Source organism: Athene cunicularia, assembly GCF_003259725.1.
Source record: "Athene cunicularia isolate RWA chromosome 1 unlocalized genomic scaffold, athCun1 chr1_part2, whole genome shotgun sequence".
In the NCBI taxonomy this organism is placed as follows: domain Eukaryota; kingdom Metazoa; phylum Chordata; class Aves; order Strigiformes; family Strigidae; genus Athene; species Athene cunicularia.
The window spans coordinates 74096869-74114679 of NW_020799092.1; the positions used below are offsets into that span (position 1 = coordinate 74096869).

At 38.9% G+C, this 17811-nt stretch overlaps 1 protein-coding gene across 2 annotated transcripts in view; it reads right to left on the reverse strand.

Annotated features, from left to right (window-relative positions):
• The window catches only part of SEMA3D (semaphorin 3D), a 143208-nt gene that overhangs the window by 24425 nt on the left and 100972 nt on the right, over positions 1–17811 (reverse strand). For both annotated transcript variants that reach the window (XM_026866126.1, XM_026866119.1), the window contains exons 9-11: positions 10871–10985; positions 10537–10606; positions 9079–9223 (exon numbers count right to left, since the gene is read on the reverse strand). In XM_026866126.1, the coding sequence (XP_026721927.1) occupies positions 9079–9223; positions 10537–10606; positions 10871–10985 (330 nt within the window). The remainder of the gene's footprint in view (positions 1–9078; positions 9224–10536; positions 10607–10870; positions 10986–17811) is intronic.

Below are 17811 nucleotides of genomic sequence, written 5' to 3' on the forward strand. Positions count from 1 at the left end.
TGAGTCTGAGGAAGATTCTTTTTTTAATCTGGAGGCATCTAGATGCGTTAATGGAGCACTACAAATCCTGAATAATGACAAGAGAAACTGGAAACACTATTCCAGTTGGTGACACACTTTTACATTTAAACTGTTGATTGCTCCTTTTATCACTATTTTTAACCAGTAATCCCTGTGTTTCCTGCCAGGTGGAGCCATAACACAGTCTGTGAAGAAAGAAATATGGTTAAATAATGCTGTTGTACTCTGCCAAAACAAAGTTAAGATTTGCCGAGCAGTTCCTCTACAATCCTCCTTCATGGTTAATTTCGACAGAGAAGACTCTAGTTCACATTCCCAAATCTCCAGTTTGACATGTTCAATCTATGGTGTCAGTTCAGGGCTTGCGCTTAGGATGCGTTCTGCTATGTGAGGTTTGGCATTATCCAAAACATTTACATTAGGAACAACACACACAGCGCCAAGGGCTGAGCATGTCCCTTCTTCATCACTGGCAAACTCATTTCTCACAGCTACACAACATCAGCCACTAGCAGCGAATCCGTCCTGGCAGGCTCAGGACCAGCCTGGAACCTTTTCTCCCTTGGGTTTCCACTGCTTGTTCTCCTCCTGGGCTGAGGGACGCACACAGCACACCCTTTGGTAGTGTTTGCTCAAAAGGGAATGTAGCCTCTGCCCAGCATATACAGGAATTATGTACACATGCCTAAGGATGAATTGCTCATGTGGTAAATACAACTAATGCAATGCAGAATCATCAGTGAGTTATCCCTAGGGATTTTATGCTAGCATTTCTGTAAGAACTTCACTCTCTGGCTTGCTGGATATGATTTCCCACATTCTGTTTTCTGCTGTGCTTTCACATATTAAGTCTTTGCAAGGGTACACCCTTGAGGTGGGCTGTAGTCGGCTTGGTTTTTGCAGATATCAATATCAGTTAAATAATTTTACAAAGAAATACATGCTTTTGTCTTATATGGCAACAGAGACTACAGAAAGGCTGTGAAAAAAAAAAAAAAATAGACTTTAGACTTGTTAAAACCCTAACCCTAACCCTAACCCTAACCCTAACCCTAACCCTAACCCTAACCCTAACCCTAACCCTAACCCTAACCCTAACCCTTGCTACACAAGCAGTACTTCAGGAATTAACATTTCTCCTTACCTTTAGAACAACCAAGTCTTTGCCACTTATACCAGATTCAGACCTCAAAAACCCTACTGATTTCAAAAGCATGTTTACCTTTGTAGGAGTTCAACCAAAGTTTGTGGGAATCAGTAGAAAGTAACACATGTCTTTAATTGCCCTTCGATCAAAATTCTGCATCAATTTATTCTATACAGGATGAGAAACAAATTCACATCTTCACTCCTCAAACCATGAAATAACTCTCTCCCCCCCACTGTGTACTAGAGGTTGATTTTCCTTTTTATGAGCATTTTCTATGGTTCATATTCTCACTCACTACTCTGAGTTACAGTCCTCATGTTCTGGAAATCTGCTGATTGCTCACCTATTCACAGCTCAATCCCAGAAGTCCGTTTCTATGTGAAAAATGGGGGTAGCCCCATGGGTCTTGAAGCTGTCCTAGCTTTTTGCCAATAATGCATCAGCAGAGGAAGATGAGAGCAATGACATCACTTACTAAAAACCACTAGGATAAAATGTCTACTAATATGGAACTATAAAGTTTTATAGTAATCCCAAAGGCCCAAACCCTACCATGTATGATATAGGGATATAAGGAAATCCTTGCCAGCTTGCGCAGCTAATTTAGTAGAAACAAGGACTAAGGGTCTGATCCAAAGATCCGCTTGAGTCAACAGGGCCTTTTCCAATTATTTCAGCGGACTTTGGATCCCATCCTAAGACAGCATGACCACCAGGAACAGCCAGGCAGGTGTGACCCTATTATGCTTGGCCAAGGGAGCTATTTCCAGAGGCACCATTCACTATGGCATGATGGATGGAACAGGGGAATGAAAAATTCATTTTGGCCACCCTTTGGCAAAGTCCTCAGGCAGCTGTTTAAATCTGTGTCCACCCATCACTGCAGAACAATTCCTGTAGGCTTGTGCTTCCTTTCATAGCAACCCATAGGATGCATGATGGTCAAGGCTGCATGGCCAAGTGGGTGAGTGAAGCAGCCTTTCACCTCTGAAAATGTGAGTTCACATCCTGTTGTGTGTCTCGTGATAATGATATCAGTGTTCTCTGCCCAGTTCACAGAGGGCATTTATACACATCATCAGCACCAGATGCTGTCTCAGATATGTGATATCTCCTACTGGAGACAATAAGAGAATTGCAGTTATATCAGACGTTACAGGAGTAGTTTGGCAGGGTTGTTTCATGTGGACTACAAGAGAATCTGAATCCACAGAAGTTCTTACAACACCATCACTGTGCTCTCTCAACATCTGGTTTTGCAACAGGGTGGGATTCATCTCACCTGACCTAGATTCTGATCTTGGCTGTGTGTGAACTGCACAGAGGAGGTCTCTGTCTCTTTATTTCTGATAGAGAAGCCTAAACAACTAGATCAGATTTGGTGCTTTTCTTCCAGATAGCTGACATCAAATGAAACACATTAAATTAGTAAAATTAGTACTGCTAGATAAGAATCCCGCAAGAAAATTATTCACCATATCATTTATTCTTAGGAGGTTTAGGCCTTCATTGCCATGATAGGTTGATACAAATATACATGTTAAGAAATGAAAAGGAAACTGAAAAAAATTTAAAAAACAAAAACAAAAAACCCCCCAGCAGAAACAGTTTGAAGTGCTAAGGGCGTCTCTGTTCAACTGCTGTATAAGCTCTGTGGCACAAAACTTTTAAAGAATCAATTCAATTGTTACTTGAAGTTTTTCCAGTGCCTTCTGTGTGTGATCTATGTTTGACAATAATCACCCTGGACTAAGTCCTGATCCCAGCTGATCTACAAAGATGCCTTTTATTCCCTCACCTTTTATTTGTATCCAAATATAATCAGGAGGTAGTAAATTAAGGCTAATCTTTCTCAAATACACAATAACTTAGCAACAGCACACATATGTAAGCTTTTCTCTTTTTTTCACTTGTCTTATTAAATTTGCAGCTTAGCAGAGTGCTGGATGTGTAGATCTCACACAATACTGAGACATACGGTGTGACTGTGTTAACATTATGTGGGAACCCTGGCCAAGATTTTCAAAAGCTGGTGCCAGAAGTTAGGCTCCTAAATAAACCTACAATTTGCCAAAATGCACAGTGCTTCGCACCATCCAGTGAAGTCAGTAAGAGCTGCTGGATCTAACACCTATTGAAATTGAAACAACTATTTGGGAACTTAGCTATAAGGTATGAAAAAAAAATTATTTTCATTTAATGATGCATCTTTATTTCAGCGGGGGTGTTGTCTACTGACAATTTCAAAAGAATGCTTGTCCCTGTGAGCTTCAAAAGGGTTTCTATTTCAAGTGTGCTGAAAATCCTAGTTTAAAAGTGACTTATGACACGGAGCCTCATACCCACTTAACAATGAGACTCAAACACCCACAGGCTAGATACACAACAGAGACTTGATAATATTGAGTGCAGTAGGCATCTGCTTAGCAGATTTTGCAATGTCTAGGCTGGGAATTTTTATGCATCTCACAGGAGAACTAAACATCACACCAGCATATCACTGTCTTGGGGCCATCTAAGTAGCCAATGTGAAACATTACAGAGTGAAATATTTCTTAAATCTCTCCCATATCAGAGAATAAGATGTCTTAGTCTGGGCTTCTCTCCTAGGTGAGGTGTCCCTCTATTTCAGGCAGACGGACCAGAGCCATCCTGGGAGCTCCTCCCTCTTTCCTGTTGAAGGTATTTCACGTCTGATGGGATGGTTACATATCAGCTTAGCCAAAAGTGGTAAGAATGTTGCTCAGATATTAACCAGGAGGGGAGATCTGTTTTATTCTGAAAAGCTCTCTATTCTATGTTAAGTGCAGTAGGAACTGGAGCACCAAACACTCCCTCAGGGGGAATGAATTAACCACATGGTCCTTTTCTCCCAAGGTCTCAGTGAATGAATATTTAACTAGCAAGAAGATATGGTCTTGTAGTCAGCATTCTCCTACAATATAATATGATGTCTTCTAAGGTCTTAGTAAGTTCCCTTATCACTGGTCCATCAAGCAAAAAGCAGAGAAACAGAAAAACTACCTTCAAGTAGTCACTTCTGTCTTAAATGGGGAGCTCCTAAACACCCAACACACTGAACTTTATTTGTAGAGTTTATAAAGAAATGCAAAGTCTGATTCCTGAGGGGTTAAGATGTTACACTGAGGACTGGTGTGAGCTTCCAAGATGCCCAGAAGTACTTTAAAAACTAGGATACTTATAAGTTTATGACCTTCTGGGGATGACAGCTGAGACATGACTCCCAGGGCATAGGCACTTATGTGCCATTGGGAATTCAACCATAAGCCATTCTGAAGAAGAAACTTAGGTTCCTGGTTCAAATACTGTGTAGTTTCTTCTCTGTAGTCTGATTAGAGCTGCACAATACATTGTGCATTTGGACATGCCTCCAAAAAGCCTTAGTGCTTCTCTACAGGATTGATGGTTTGTGCCAGAAGGACTGGACTCTCAGCAGGGAGACTTTCATGTTAACCTTGCTGCTACTCAGAGCAAGCCTGGAAGAGGGCAGGGAAGGGAGGAATGAGTCTGGTTCTGCAGGAGACAAAAAACCAGCACACATTTTGAATGGAATCAACCTCAAAATTAAAAAAAAATATATATAATTTAAGTCCCCATTTTTTTCTTAAGATAAGATTTTGCATCCTACTGGATGTGTGAGATTTGTTCTACTCTGTTCCAGTGTTTGCCTTGAGCACTTTCTATTGCTTTTCCATTCAACACACCTGTGTTGTTGGTAGAAAAGGCTGACATAAAATAACATTAATCTGAGGCTAACTGGGTTAAGACTAGCTAGGTGAGTGAACTTGACTTTGCAGGTGGCACTTTGCAATTGTATTGACCTTTGCCAGTAAGAAAGGTGACTGGGTTCACAGCATTTCGAAAGGCTGTTATGAAATGAAAGGTGATTCATGTTGGAAGAAACAGGTTGGTAAGTAAGAGGAGGTGGAGGAGGCCTTCTCAGGGAAATTAACCCATAAAGTGAAACATTTTACTTAATTAAGCATCCCCATTTATAGTGGGAAGATCAAAGGAAAGAGGAATTGGAGAAGTAAAGAATGCAGTCCATCCCATAAAAGATCAGGTGAAAGAGAAAGATAAGGCTAAAAATAACAAGGGAAACCTGTGCAAGCCTCAATGTTTTATGAACACACTTATTAAAGCAGCAAAACTAACCAGACAGGAGGACAGGGGGAGTATTTCTCTGTGGTTCAGCCAAAACCCAATGGGATGGCCACCACATCTCGATCAGCTTGTGCACTCGATTAGCAGAATTAAAGGAAGGGACTTCACTGAAGAAAGGGAGAAAAATAAATAGAAAGAAAAAAGATGAAAATTTCCCAGGATAATCTGAGGACTTTGTAAGGGAACTTGTTTTACAAAAACAGACACAAATATTTAGGAGCTCGGGGCCATATTCAGATCTGCAGTTGAAAGAGGTGAGACACAAAACTTAAAATGTACAAAAGCCACATGCTGGGCTGTTTCTTCTTGTAGCTAAGAAGTGCTTCAGACTTGAAGACTCTTACTTTGCTGATTCAGACTTTAGTTTTGAACATTTGGCAAATCAGTTAGCAAAATGTCTAGATCTATCAAATGTTTGGTGTTGCCTTGAATAGCAGTTACAGTCCAGTGCTCTGCAGTAGATCAGACTAAGTGTTAATCTGCATCTTTAAACACTGACAATCCTCTGAAAGTCTGACCTCAGTGACATTTACTCATCATCAATGAAATAAGGATGATTCCTCTGTATCCCATCAGAACTTCCAAATGAGCACTATGAGTTGCTCTGATACTGCAATGGTTACGGCTAAATAAATAAGCTAGAAATGTTTTTTTCCTCCTAATGCACTGAAAAATCTTGTTCAAATGTCTTCTGTGACTACTGAGATGACATTACGACAACTCTATTTTGGAATACAGAGCAAACTTTAAAGAAAGTACTTGATGATTTCTTTATCAACAGATAATTTACTGGGTAAGACCCTAACAGACTGGAAGAAAACTGGATTTGTTATCTGGGGACAGCTAAAGAAGACGGAGCAAAAGCTCCCTTCGTTTTTACATTGCCCTTTGTGGCAGGGCTGCCTCTTTTTTTCTGTCTCTATTTTTTTTTCAGCTTCCAAACTGAAATAGATTTGAAGCCTTGCCTCTAATTCCCATTGCTCTTTAATACCACCAGGAGAAGTTAAAGAACCATACTATTTGCAGCATCAGTGGTGTGGAGCATGTTAGAGATCCCGTCACCCAACTCAGGGGTCTTCCGACGACGCCAGAGGGCAGGCAGACCACGCCGCAGCACCCAGACCCTGGGCACGCAGGGCTCCTGTTGCCTGCACGCTGCTCAGCATTGCGAAGGCATGATATCATGGTCATGTTGGGAGTTTATCTCCGACACAAATTGCCACAGGAAGCATTTTGTCAAAACTTCAATATCAAAGTGGTCACAGCCTCTATAGTGAACAGCTTTATTTACTTAGGAGATAAAGGCAGTTGAGCAGAAAGTTAAATTAGTGTAAGCAGTCTCCTGCTTCTGTATAAATGCTGAAAGGAAGTCATTGCCTCTCTCAAAGCCAAACATCAAAGCAAACATATTTCCTAGTATAGCCATTTTTAGATTTTGTCAGTTACTTAAAATATAAGAAATATAAAATCAGGGCAGTGCTGACTATGCTAACTGTAGGCAACACTTAGAGCTTAAATTTCAAAAATGTCCTAGTAATCTAAAAAATGATAGATTATCCCTATTTGGCTTTGTTTTGAGCATTCTTGAACAATCTCATAGCTGGCAAGAAATTATTAAATTAATCTTTAAGGAAGAGCATTTCAGCATTCGTACTGCAGTGTTCTACAGGGGTGTAATATGCTGCTGCTTCTCCTTGTCTTTGAGCACTGAACTACACTTTCAGATTCCAGCCTAAATCTGTTCATAATCAGAGGTTTGGCATAGCACATTATAAGATGAAGCATGGCATGAACCTACTTATTTGGATACCTTATATTAAGCTACTGAACCTGAAGTATATGGCAATCCAGCTCACTAAGACAAAAGATAAGTAACTATGCAGCAATATATTTACCTTATCTACATAGAAATTAGAGATATCTTTCTTCTGAGAGCTTTCTTCAGTAAAATCCACTTCCCTTCTCAGTTCCTGGTCAAACAAACTCCTACAGAAGTCCATGGAGTATGGAGGTCCTAAGGATTTTTATAAGACCATTTTCTCACATCTGTTATCAGGTGCTTAAAGGAAGCAGTTGGAGAGTTAAGGGGCGGCTTATGGAATGTATCCGTTTAAACTTTCCAACTTTTAAAATACTTGCAAACATGGATATTCAAATCAGTGATAAAGATCAGCATTGACATGCTTCGGCATGACATGTTTCCTTCCTTGCAAATCCCAGCTCAACCATGTGATGGCTAATACACTCAAAAATGCAATGAGCTTATGACCCGTCTATCTGTGCAGAGTGTTCATCCTTATGGGGCACTCTGAGTTTTTAAAGAGAGTTATTTTAATCTCTTTAGATGCCATGGGACCAGCTATTGTTCTCACTGGCACCATTTTTGTACTTAAAACTAAATACATCTGCACTTCTTAACCAGTAATGGAGTTGCACATGCTTAAAAAAAAAAAAAAAAAAAAAAAATCCTACAGTGCCTAAATTGTCTAAATTAGGAGCCCGTTCGCTCCAGCAGTGCAGATCGTGCTCAGGTCAAATCAATCTTTGGAGCTGCCTTATTCTTTATAGAGAGAGTTGCCCTCTGCAACTTGCCTGCAGTTGAGAGAAGGGAATCAGAGCTCAGGGCCAGACCTGGTGGGGCCTGGGATCACTGAGTGCAGGAAACAGCACGGGCTTGGACCCTGCAATTGGGTCCACTGGAAGAATGATGAACAAAATGTAGAGACACAAGGACATGGGTGAAAAGAAGAGCTAAGTAAGCTAGATAATGTGACTTGAAGCACAGGTTACACCAGTGCTGGTGTCAGAGAAATAGTGCAGAAACACCCAGATGGTTTTCAGACAAGGTACCAGCAGCAGTCCAACCTCAGCAGCTCAGTGCTTGGCATCTGTCTAGTACTAGTTCTCTGAATACCCAACCAGGATAATGTAAAACCTGGATTATATCTATCTTACTCTTAAATCATTGCTCTTTTACATTCTATGTATGAAGAGTAGCTGAAGGCTGTGATTACTTTTTTAAAGTAGATACATTTTTTGGAAATACTATTTTCTTCCTCAGCTGTAATGTAGATTTGTGCTTTTCCAAATTTAATACCAAGACAGAAGTGAGGGAAGAATTCCTCTTTGTTTTGGCCCAATTGTTATATCTGATGTCTGAGAGATCGGGATTTAGAAGTGTTTCCAAGTAGTAAACTCCTCTTTTTTCCCTATAAGTTATCTTTCATCATAGAAAATCTCCACCAACTCATTTTACTTCAAAACACAACACATGCACAAACGGACATAATAGAATCAGTGACTGTATCTCAAGGAACAAAATTTTAACAGGCAAAGATAACAGAAATCCAAGACCTCAAATAAAATACCTCATCATAACTTCATACTCCATAAAGAAATGCCTTTGGCTTTTTATGAAGTGTTGATGCCTTAGAGGTGATCCCAACAGATAGAAATACAGCTGTACAGTAGGAAACCACAATATGAGAGACAATCAGGCAATAGAGAGTCTGGACACAATGTTATCTCAGAGACATGGAAAAATGTATACTTTTATACCTACAGTGTAGGTAGACATCTGAGCTGTCAACAGAAAGGAAAGGGTTGAGAGGATTAATTGGAAACATCCTGAGTGGAAAATGTAAGTTATCAATCCAGGGAGGGGTGTGAAGTATGCTTGTTTTTGAGTAAAAATAGAAGTATGTAATTAAGGAGACACTTACTGTACCAGGTCTGGGATATGGGATGCGACCTTCATATTGGACCCACCGATGATCCACGCTCTCTTTGTGAGCATAAGGGCCATTAAAAACAGCTCTGATATCTGCCATGCTGTACACACAAACTGCAGAGCCCTTGAAGACAGAGCTGAAAAAGAAGATAGATTGATATATATATTGCAAACACCACTTCAGTGCATGCCTCATCCAGTGAACCAACTAATTCCACAGAGTCTAAGGGGTTTAGATCAATCCTACACCTAAGAGTTGATGTAAGTGGTGCTAAATAACAGACACTGTGTACAGGCCTGATAACTACAGATAGCTAATGTCATTGTCATTAGAGATTAAAGTTTTGCTCAGTTGAAACCTGGACTCAGCCTTTGGACCACTTGACAGAGTGCCACTTTTCCTAGCAGCTGAGAGTTTCCAGATATAATTTATTAGCTATTTTGATTGGAATTTTCTGCAAATTAAGGACATTCCTTTACACTGTGTTCACATCTGGAAGTCCGTATATTAGTGATATTACAGTCAATGTGCCTGAGAATTACAAGTTGCATTGGACAGAAAAGAGACAGAAATAAACATTTATTTCTTCTTCTATGTTTTTTCCCTTTTTTACATATTTTTCTGAATTAAAAAAACCCCAAACAGTTCAGTTTTTCAAAGAACACCAGTACATGTCAGGTTGTTGAGTGGCATGTACTTTAGCTACTTCATATGCCATTTCATTCACTGTGCAACATTTATTTCAATTTTAAATATTTTATGTGGTTATATATTCTATGGAGCCTCTGTGGCGGCTGCTTCTGAGTTAAGGAGTGCCTTGGCAATTCTTCATTGTACTCATACTGTTCAGCATTTGGCTAGTCCGTATTATTTACAGTTAATTCAAGGTTCTAGAGACAAAAGAAATAATTATTTATTTCCTTTCTGACAAATCTATATAGCGCACCTCACTACTGCTTTTTCTCTTGAGAAAAAGATGGATTATTCTTTCATCAAATCCTGTCTATAAAAAGACTCAAATATCACTTCAGAGCATAGTGGGTTTTGATCCTAAGAAATAACTGATGTCAAGTTGTTGCTTACAGAAATAATGCTTCATGACAATGATTTGTCTTAAATGGTAACTATGGGTTGCTCAATAAATATCATTGAAATTTGTAAATTCAACTAGATGAGGTTGAAATAAACTAGCATGCTTTTGATAAATATTCCTTATTTTTTACAATCATTCTCAAAAGTCAGGCACACAAAGGCTTAGGGACATAATTTATTACATCCATTTCTGAAAGTATTGTCCTTATTGACTACAACCCACATATTGCAAGCCTTATTCAAGCAATCTCCCCCTGCTCTCCGGAATCAGGATCTAGTAATAGAAGGGTTTAATAAAAGGCCCGAGTAAGATCTTCAGCATTTGTTTCCAGAGGCAAACATGATCATAACGCATACCTTGTTGTAGTGAAGACTCCATATACAAGCGGGTTTCTCTCATCTCTTGTAGAAAGTAAGAATATATCTTCTGCAATTGGAAAAAAAAAAATCCTCCTAATATTTCTGCAGAATCAGATTTTCACTTGCCAGCTTTTGGAGTGAAAGGGAAAAACCCCATCTTTCTCATCAGACTAATTCCATTTATAATCAGGGACTTCTAAAAAAAACTCAGAGATATTACCAGCACTGTTTGGAAGAGGAGTAAAATCAGACATAGTGCTTCTTCAAACAGCAATAAAACCCTCAAGCAATACTGATATCAGAATAGACCGTTAAAGATAAATCAACTTACGCAGCTCATCAAAATGTGTGTCTGCTCCTTCAGGACCAGGTATCGAACACACAAGCCTGGCTTTCAGAAAAGTAGTCCACTTGTTTATTAGGCTCCTTTGACCTCCCATATCATTCTAATAAAAATGAAAACAAAAGACATATATTAAACAAATATGAGAAGTTTTAACATATGGTATTTGATGGTAGCACAGTATTTACCATGCTTCTTCAGTCTGATTCCATGGTTTGATCTTACCACAACACAAAGTCTTTTTTTCATGGTTTGTTTGGGTTTTTTTTCCGAAACCAGTGTAGGACAGCATTTTTATAAGTAGCTCCAGCAGTAATTTCTCAGCTCAGGGAGTAGGCAACTCAAATTTCCTAATTACACCTAAATCTGTTTGCAAAATCCTCTCATCAGCTCTACAGCTGGAATGCTGTGAAAACATATCTGTATCGTGTGATTTCTTGCTCCCTGTGATGCTGAGTTTTGCAATCAGTTGTTCTTCAAGAATTCTTTAGAAACCCAATAATAATACAGAACATTTTGGATAGATTTCTCAAAAAAGAAAAACTATATTCAGCAACACTTCTTGCAATGTAAATACTGCACTGTTTGTTTTGTGTACATAGTACAGAGATACGCATTCCAGGGAAAACCGGTCATATTATTTTAATAATCATTGCTATGGAAACTTCAGTCTATCCTCCACAAAATGTTGTGTTTGTTTTTTTTTTAATTTATTATACTATGGGATTCCAAGATATGAGCGTACTTGTCCTAATCTCCTTTAGTCACTAGTGAAAGGAAAAAAAATAAATCTATAAAGGGTCACTTGAAATTTGAATTGTGCTTCTGAAGGGTAAGTGACATTCTGCTCACTTAGATGAGTTGAGGGGTGTGGGGAAAGTGATAATATTTCAGCAGCAACCAAGAATTCAAATACTTAAGAAAAGTTTTATCACCAACAGTAGTCTCCCAGCTATAGGTTATGAGTTACCCCATGAAGATACTTCTTCTCCTCTATAAACTCTGAAGTTTAGGGGATCTGTGTTATAACTTTAAGGACCACAAATTTAGTCATAAATATTCATTCTCTCTGGATTCATTAGGAGAAATCACTTTTTTGTCTTAATTGGCTTTGGAACTCTGAAGGTATAGAACCAGCCAGTAAGAAACACTGAGTGGTGGAAGTTATGTGGTATTTCCATAGATTGCATTTGGCCCTTCAGGGCTCTATCATAAATATCACAGGCAGTCTGAAAGATGGTTTTAAGTGCTGAAATTCACAAGAAGTAACACTTCTCTGGTAATACACTCTAACCGTTTTCCCTTTTCATGTACTTGCCACTTTTAAATAGGTTAGCTCAGTTGGAAATGATTCCCATTAATCTATCATCTTTGGAACTCCTGTTCTTACACGAATTGCTACCTCCTCTCTTGATTTCCTGAGGTCCTGCCAAGCCTGAAGCTTTGCATCTAGCCAACAGATTTATTACAAAGGTGTCAAAATTAGCAGCCTGAAGCCAATAGGAAAAAGAAACTCTTCATTTGTGTGTTCTGTTCAAAGTCTCGGCAGATAAACTTTGTGGTATAATTAAAACCAAATAATTAGAAAGATGCAACAAAGAATCTAAAAAAGCAATAATTGTTAAGCTTTTTCTTCCTCTGGCAATTCACATTAGCTAAGCAATTCTCGCATTGCAGGGTTTTCGCTTTGATTTCTGGTGGATGCAGTGCAGCATCACAGGAGATGAGATGTCTCTAACTGCCTGTTTAGGATCAGAAAGCAGGAAGGAAACATGATGTGATGGGGCTAGAATGGAAAAAACACCCTTGTCTAGCTCCTGCTCCTGTCATCACAGGTGGTCAACTTCTGTAAGAGATGGAAAAAAAGGTACTTGTGTTTTACCAGCCTTAAGTCTTGATCCAACACAGCATTTTCACAAATGCTTGTTTAAAATATATCAGTATTTGTACTGAGTTCTTAAAGAGTAGTGTGAACTAAATACTGTGCTCAAAAGATGCAGTCTTAGCAAGTGCTATGTGCCTTAAAATATAAGGTTCCACTGGATTTAAGATGTATCCATACTTCCTCAGTCTCAAGCCAGGACACAATGTTAACCACCTTACTTGAATTTAAGAGACATTAGAACAGACATTCACTGGGTGTGCCTCACCTATACAAAGGTTGCCAACAACACTATCCAGTTTATAAAGGAGCAAGGGGAACTGGATGACCAGCCAGCACTCTATGATCTATCAAGTCCTTCTGAAACCAGAGAGTGACAAATTTATGGTGCAGAAATGGAGAGACTGAAAAGATCTTTCACTGATTTAAACAGTTGCACATATAATATGCTGACATATCCTCCAACATGTTTCTTCCTACTGCCATGGCTGAATGAAACCAAACATATATTTTATTAGGAGAATGTTTTAGTTTGTGTTTTTTGGGGTGTTTTGGGGTTTGGAGGTTTTTTTATTAGTAGCTATATAACACTCTTCAATTCTTTATGTCATCTCTGAATAATACTGTCTTTGCTTTCCTAATATGTGCCCAGGACGCACTGACTGAGAACGTGCGGGAATTGACACAGGCCGCCGAGATTTTATCTACAGGAAGAATTAGGTCAGCTAGGCCAAGGAGGTTCAAAAACTATTACTAGCACGGGCTGTCTTTGCTCCTGAACTCTCAAGCTGTAGTTGTCTTATTAAGCTCTGGAAATCTCAATTTTTTTTGAAGAAAGTCACCCTTTCCTTCCTAACGGAATTTTTTGGTGAATATTAGGTCAGTCTTTGACACACCTTGAGGCTTCAGATGCTGGACAAGAGGTATTCTCCTTCCCTTCAGAGCATGGCTGGCATGAACTCATTAGGCAACACAGCTGCCTATGCTGTTGCAGATCACTTGGACCATCATAGTTCATAATTACTGGCCTCTGAGAGGCTGCACAAAGGACATATTGTCCCAAAATCTTTTTGAGACTGGGTTGCTACAGAAAGAAGACAGTCTCTTCTGTGAAAACGGCTACTTAATAATATCAGTCTGCAATGAATCACTGACATGCTCAAATGCTGTGAGCTGGATGCAGAGCATGACATTAATATGATAAGAGGCACAGGCTGGGTAGTCAATGGATTAAAAAAAAATGGACGGAATAGAAAAAAATCACCAAAGCAAAGGCTGGTCAGTGTGTAGGTGAAGAGAAATAAGGATTCAACACATGACTACAGAATCCTAAGAAGATGGACTGAATTACAACAAGCAAGGATTTCTGTCAACCCTGCTAGAAGTGTGTGGTAAAATGGATTCAATGAAATGATTTTGGACAAGAGATACTAGTACTAAAGACAAAAAACGCTAGATATTTTAGGGAGATGAGACAAGAAGACAAGATAGATTTAAGTACTGAAGAAGGGGAAGATAGCATGAGCAAGCCTTTCATTCCTAAAATATGGCTAATCTATTTGTAACAGATGAGCAGTCATGAGTATCTGAAATCTTATCTCCCAAAATATCACTTCTAAACACACTGGATTAGCAATGTTTACTACAAACTTTGAAACAGTACAGATAAAGGCACTTAGGACTGCATATTTCTTTTTGAATATAAATAAAGGTTTAATTAGCACTTACTGCTTCGTAATCTCACAAGCTGTAACAGATACCAATGCTTCCGCTGAAATACCTTCTTTCTAACAAAGAAGTGCATGTAAAATCTTGGTTACTTGTGTTTGCCTGAGTTAGAGATTTAGATAATTGCCAACTAGAATGTGAGCAGTTAAATCTGTCACCTGTTGAGGAAATATTACCAAAAAATATCACAAAGATTTAAACACAGAAATTATCTAGATAAATGGGGAAGTAATCCAGTATGACTTTAATAAATCAAACAGACTTTTATTCTACAGAAATCCTAAAATTTCAACTGTTTTCACTGAGTTGGTTCTAAAAAAAAAAATAAAAATTGTTGGATTGGGAAATCAAGTCTCCACTATAACAATTCAAATAGCCAATATACAACTTCAGTGGACACAGGTACATGTATGGCTTTCTGACATCAAGGAAGAATGCTGTTTAAATGCTACAATGTAAAATTTGTGAAGTAAATTAAGGTTACATCATATAACTATAACTTTCTTGGGAGACTTCCATGGAAATCTCAGGTTTCTGATCTGCAATTTATGCATAAACTGAGCAAAACAACATATTTCGCAAACCCTCTAGTTAAGTATATAATGAAAATAAAAAACATCAGAAAAAATACTGCTCTATGAACAAGTGATTTAAAAATCAACTTACATTAAAGACTTTCTATTGTATCTATTTTCTACCATTATATATTTTATATATGTAGCTCCATTAAAATGCACAAATGTTAGTCTTGGAATTCACTATGCAAGAAAACAGATGGCAAGAAAGCTAAGGAACATCTGCATCTTTGGGGTTTTAAATCTCGTTTGTTTGTAAGTAACAGTGACAAATTGAACATTAGAAAAAAAGGGCAATTTTCTGAAAATCAATCAACATCAAAGATGTCAAACACTCTGATTCATAAAACTTTAAAGAATGTAATTATCCTGAACAGCTCTTAAATCAAAAAATAAAACAATAAAAAAAGACAATGAATGGAATTTCTAGAAGCAGGTTATTAATTAGAGCCAGTGGCAAGATGTGCAGAAGGACCTTCCAAAGTGAATTCCTGGAGTGAATAAAAAGAAACACTAGAGAACAGAGGGGAAAAGTGCTGAAACTGCAAAAGACCCTGGAGCTCTTCTCTTGTGTGAAGCCTAGCTATGTTACAAAGCCACCAGAAACAAATGGCATCCCCTGCAGCAAAGCCTTACATTGTGGGAAAAAACCCCTTCTAGCAGACTTTATAAATGGAGAAACAGCCAATAATCTTCTTCGGATTTTTGGCTTCAAGTTCATAGTTCCTTTTTTAATTCTTTCATTTTACTTTGCATATTCTGGCCCTACTCAACCCTGATAGGTACTGACCTAACACAGGGAAGTCAGATTTCCTCCTTCAGGAATTCAGGTTCAAAATTTCTTGGCCAAAACATACTGATGTCAGATGAAAGATTCCTCTCATGATTTCCACAGGCTATGGGTCAGATCCAAAACCATCAAGTAACACATGAAGTGTGACTTGAGAGAGAATAAAAATACACTTGCAATATAAACAAGAGAAAGGAATCACATGTGATTTTAGATCTTTGATTGGCTCTGCTATGGATACATTGAGTAAACTTGGGAAAGCCAGTTCACCCCTGTATCTGCAGTCCCCATCTGACAGCAAGAGTGGTGACTGTTTAGTAATTCTGCTGTTTCTATGAGATCACAGAACCTTTCACAGGGAAAGCTTCTCATTATAAGATTGCGTATTGCTTCATCTAAGACAGCTCCAACCCCTCTGGACACTGCAGATATTGCCAGCATATATTACTCCTGCTGCTTGAACTAGCTGAACCAGACGAGGATGTGAGTGGGATTCAGTCTCATGTACCACATGCTTACTCACAGCAACATCCCTTATCAAGTTTAGCCTAGCAGAATGATGTAATTCCTCAGTCTTGCAAGGTCTGTGCCTTTCAAGATCTCTACCACCGAGGTAGCATTTGCAAATAGTTAAACAGAACTAAGGGTGCAAACAGGCACAGACCCGTGATAGGAACTGTGCAGAGTTGCACATCACAAGAAAGCCTGAGATAAACTCAGCCCTCCTGATTTCCAGGATGATGCATCAGCTTGGTATCTCTGCAGTGCTCTTCAGACCATCAGAGTGCAGGCTGCATGCCCGTTATCTCCTCCAAAAGTATAATCAGAAGTTCCTCTAGATTTGTGTGGCTTGGTCATTAAGTTTTCCCCTAGGCAAACCTATTTTCAGAGAATACTTCTACAATTATTTTTCACATCTTCCTTGAGAGCTCAATACCATCACAACCTGAAACAGAAAACTCAGAGTCTAATGTACAGACGTGAAAAACCACAGACTGCTTTTCGGTCCCTGGGACTTGTCATTTCTGAACACCTTTCTGAAATCACCATCTGTCACAGTCCAGAAGCCAGTGCACAGTTTGTCCTGGCTACTTGCTTATTTTCCCTACCTGAGACAGAGCCATCGTGTCAGGCACCAAGACTAAAGAGTCCCCATCATTAGTGCAGTATATTTACTGATCTCATAACCTGTCACTGCTCTGTACTGACTGGCTTCATTCCCTCAGTCTAAACCACACAGTTTACTGCAAAAGGAATTGGAGAGGTTAAATAGTATCTAAGATTATAGGCTTCAATCAAATAATTCATTGAGCTCTGTGCACATCCAAAGTTGATTGCACAACCAGGGTCAAATATAGATCTCAAAATGAAAACAAACAGAAAAGCTAAACATTTGTCTCAACCCATGCCCTTACCTATCTAGACAGCAATATTAGGCAAGAAATGAACACATATATCTCTAATCATCAGCATGCAGGACTGCCATGGCAAGAGTCAAGCCTGCTTTAGGCTTCCTCAGCGGAAATGAGTAAATGTCCATCAGGACTGAACCAGAGAAGCCTTTGGCATGAAACCAGGATGAAGCTCAAGTAGCTGAATATACGGAGAGATGACCCAGTGTCACTGGAAAGCTGATGTGAGACCTATGGGTAAGTATGCCACTCTGGGCATTCACATATATCCAGGCATTAAAGCAATGGGAAAGAGGGTCTTTATTGAAAGCACAGCAAAACCTACAAGACTGTAGGCTACATCACTGTGGAAAAGCCCTCTTGTCTGAACTATGAGCGAGAGAAACAGTGTTTTACCTTTGAGTTCCTGCTCCTCAGCAGATTTGTTGTTATTTCATTCAGAATGGCAAGGTACTCATGCTAAGCATGCATAACTGTTTAGTTCACTATGGAAAATGTTGCTTTTTATTTTGGAAACTATTTCAGCATCACACCCAGAGGTT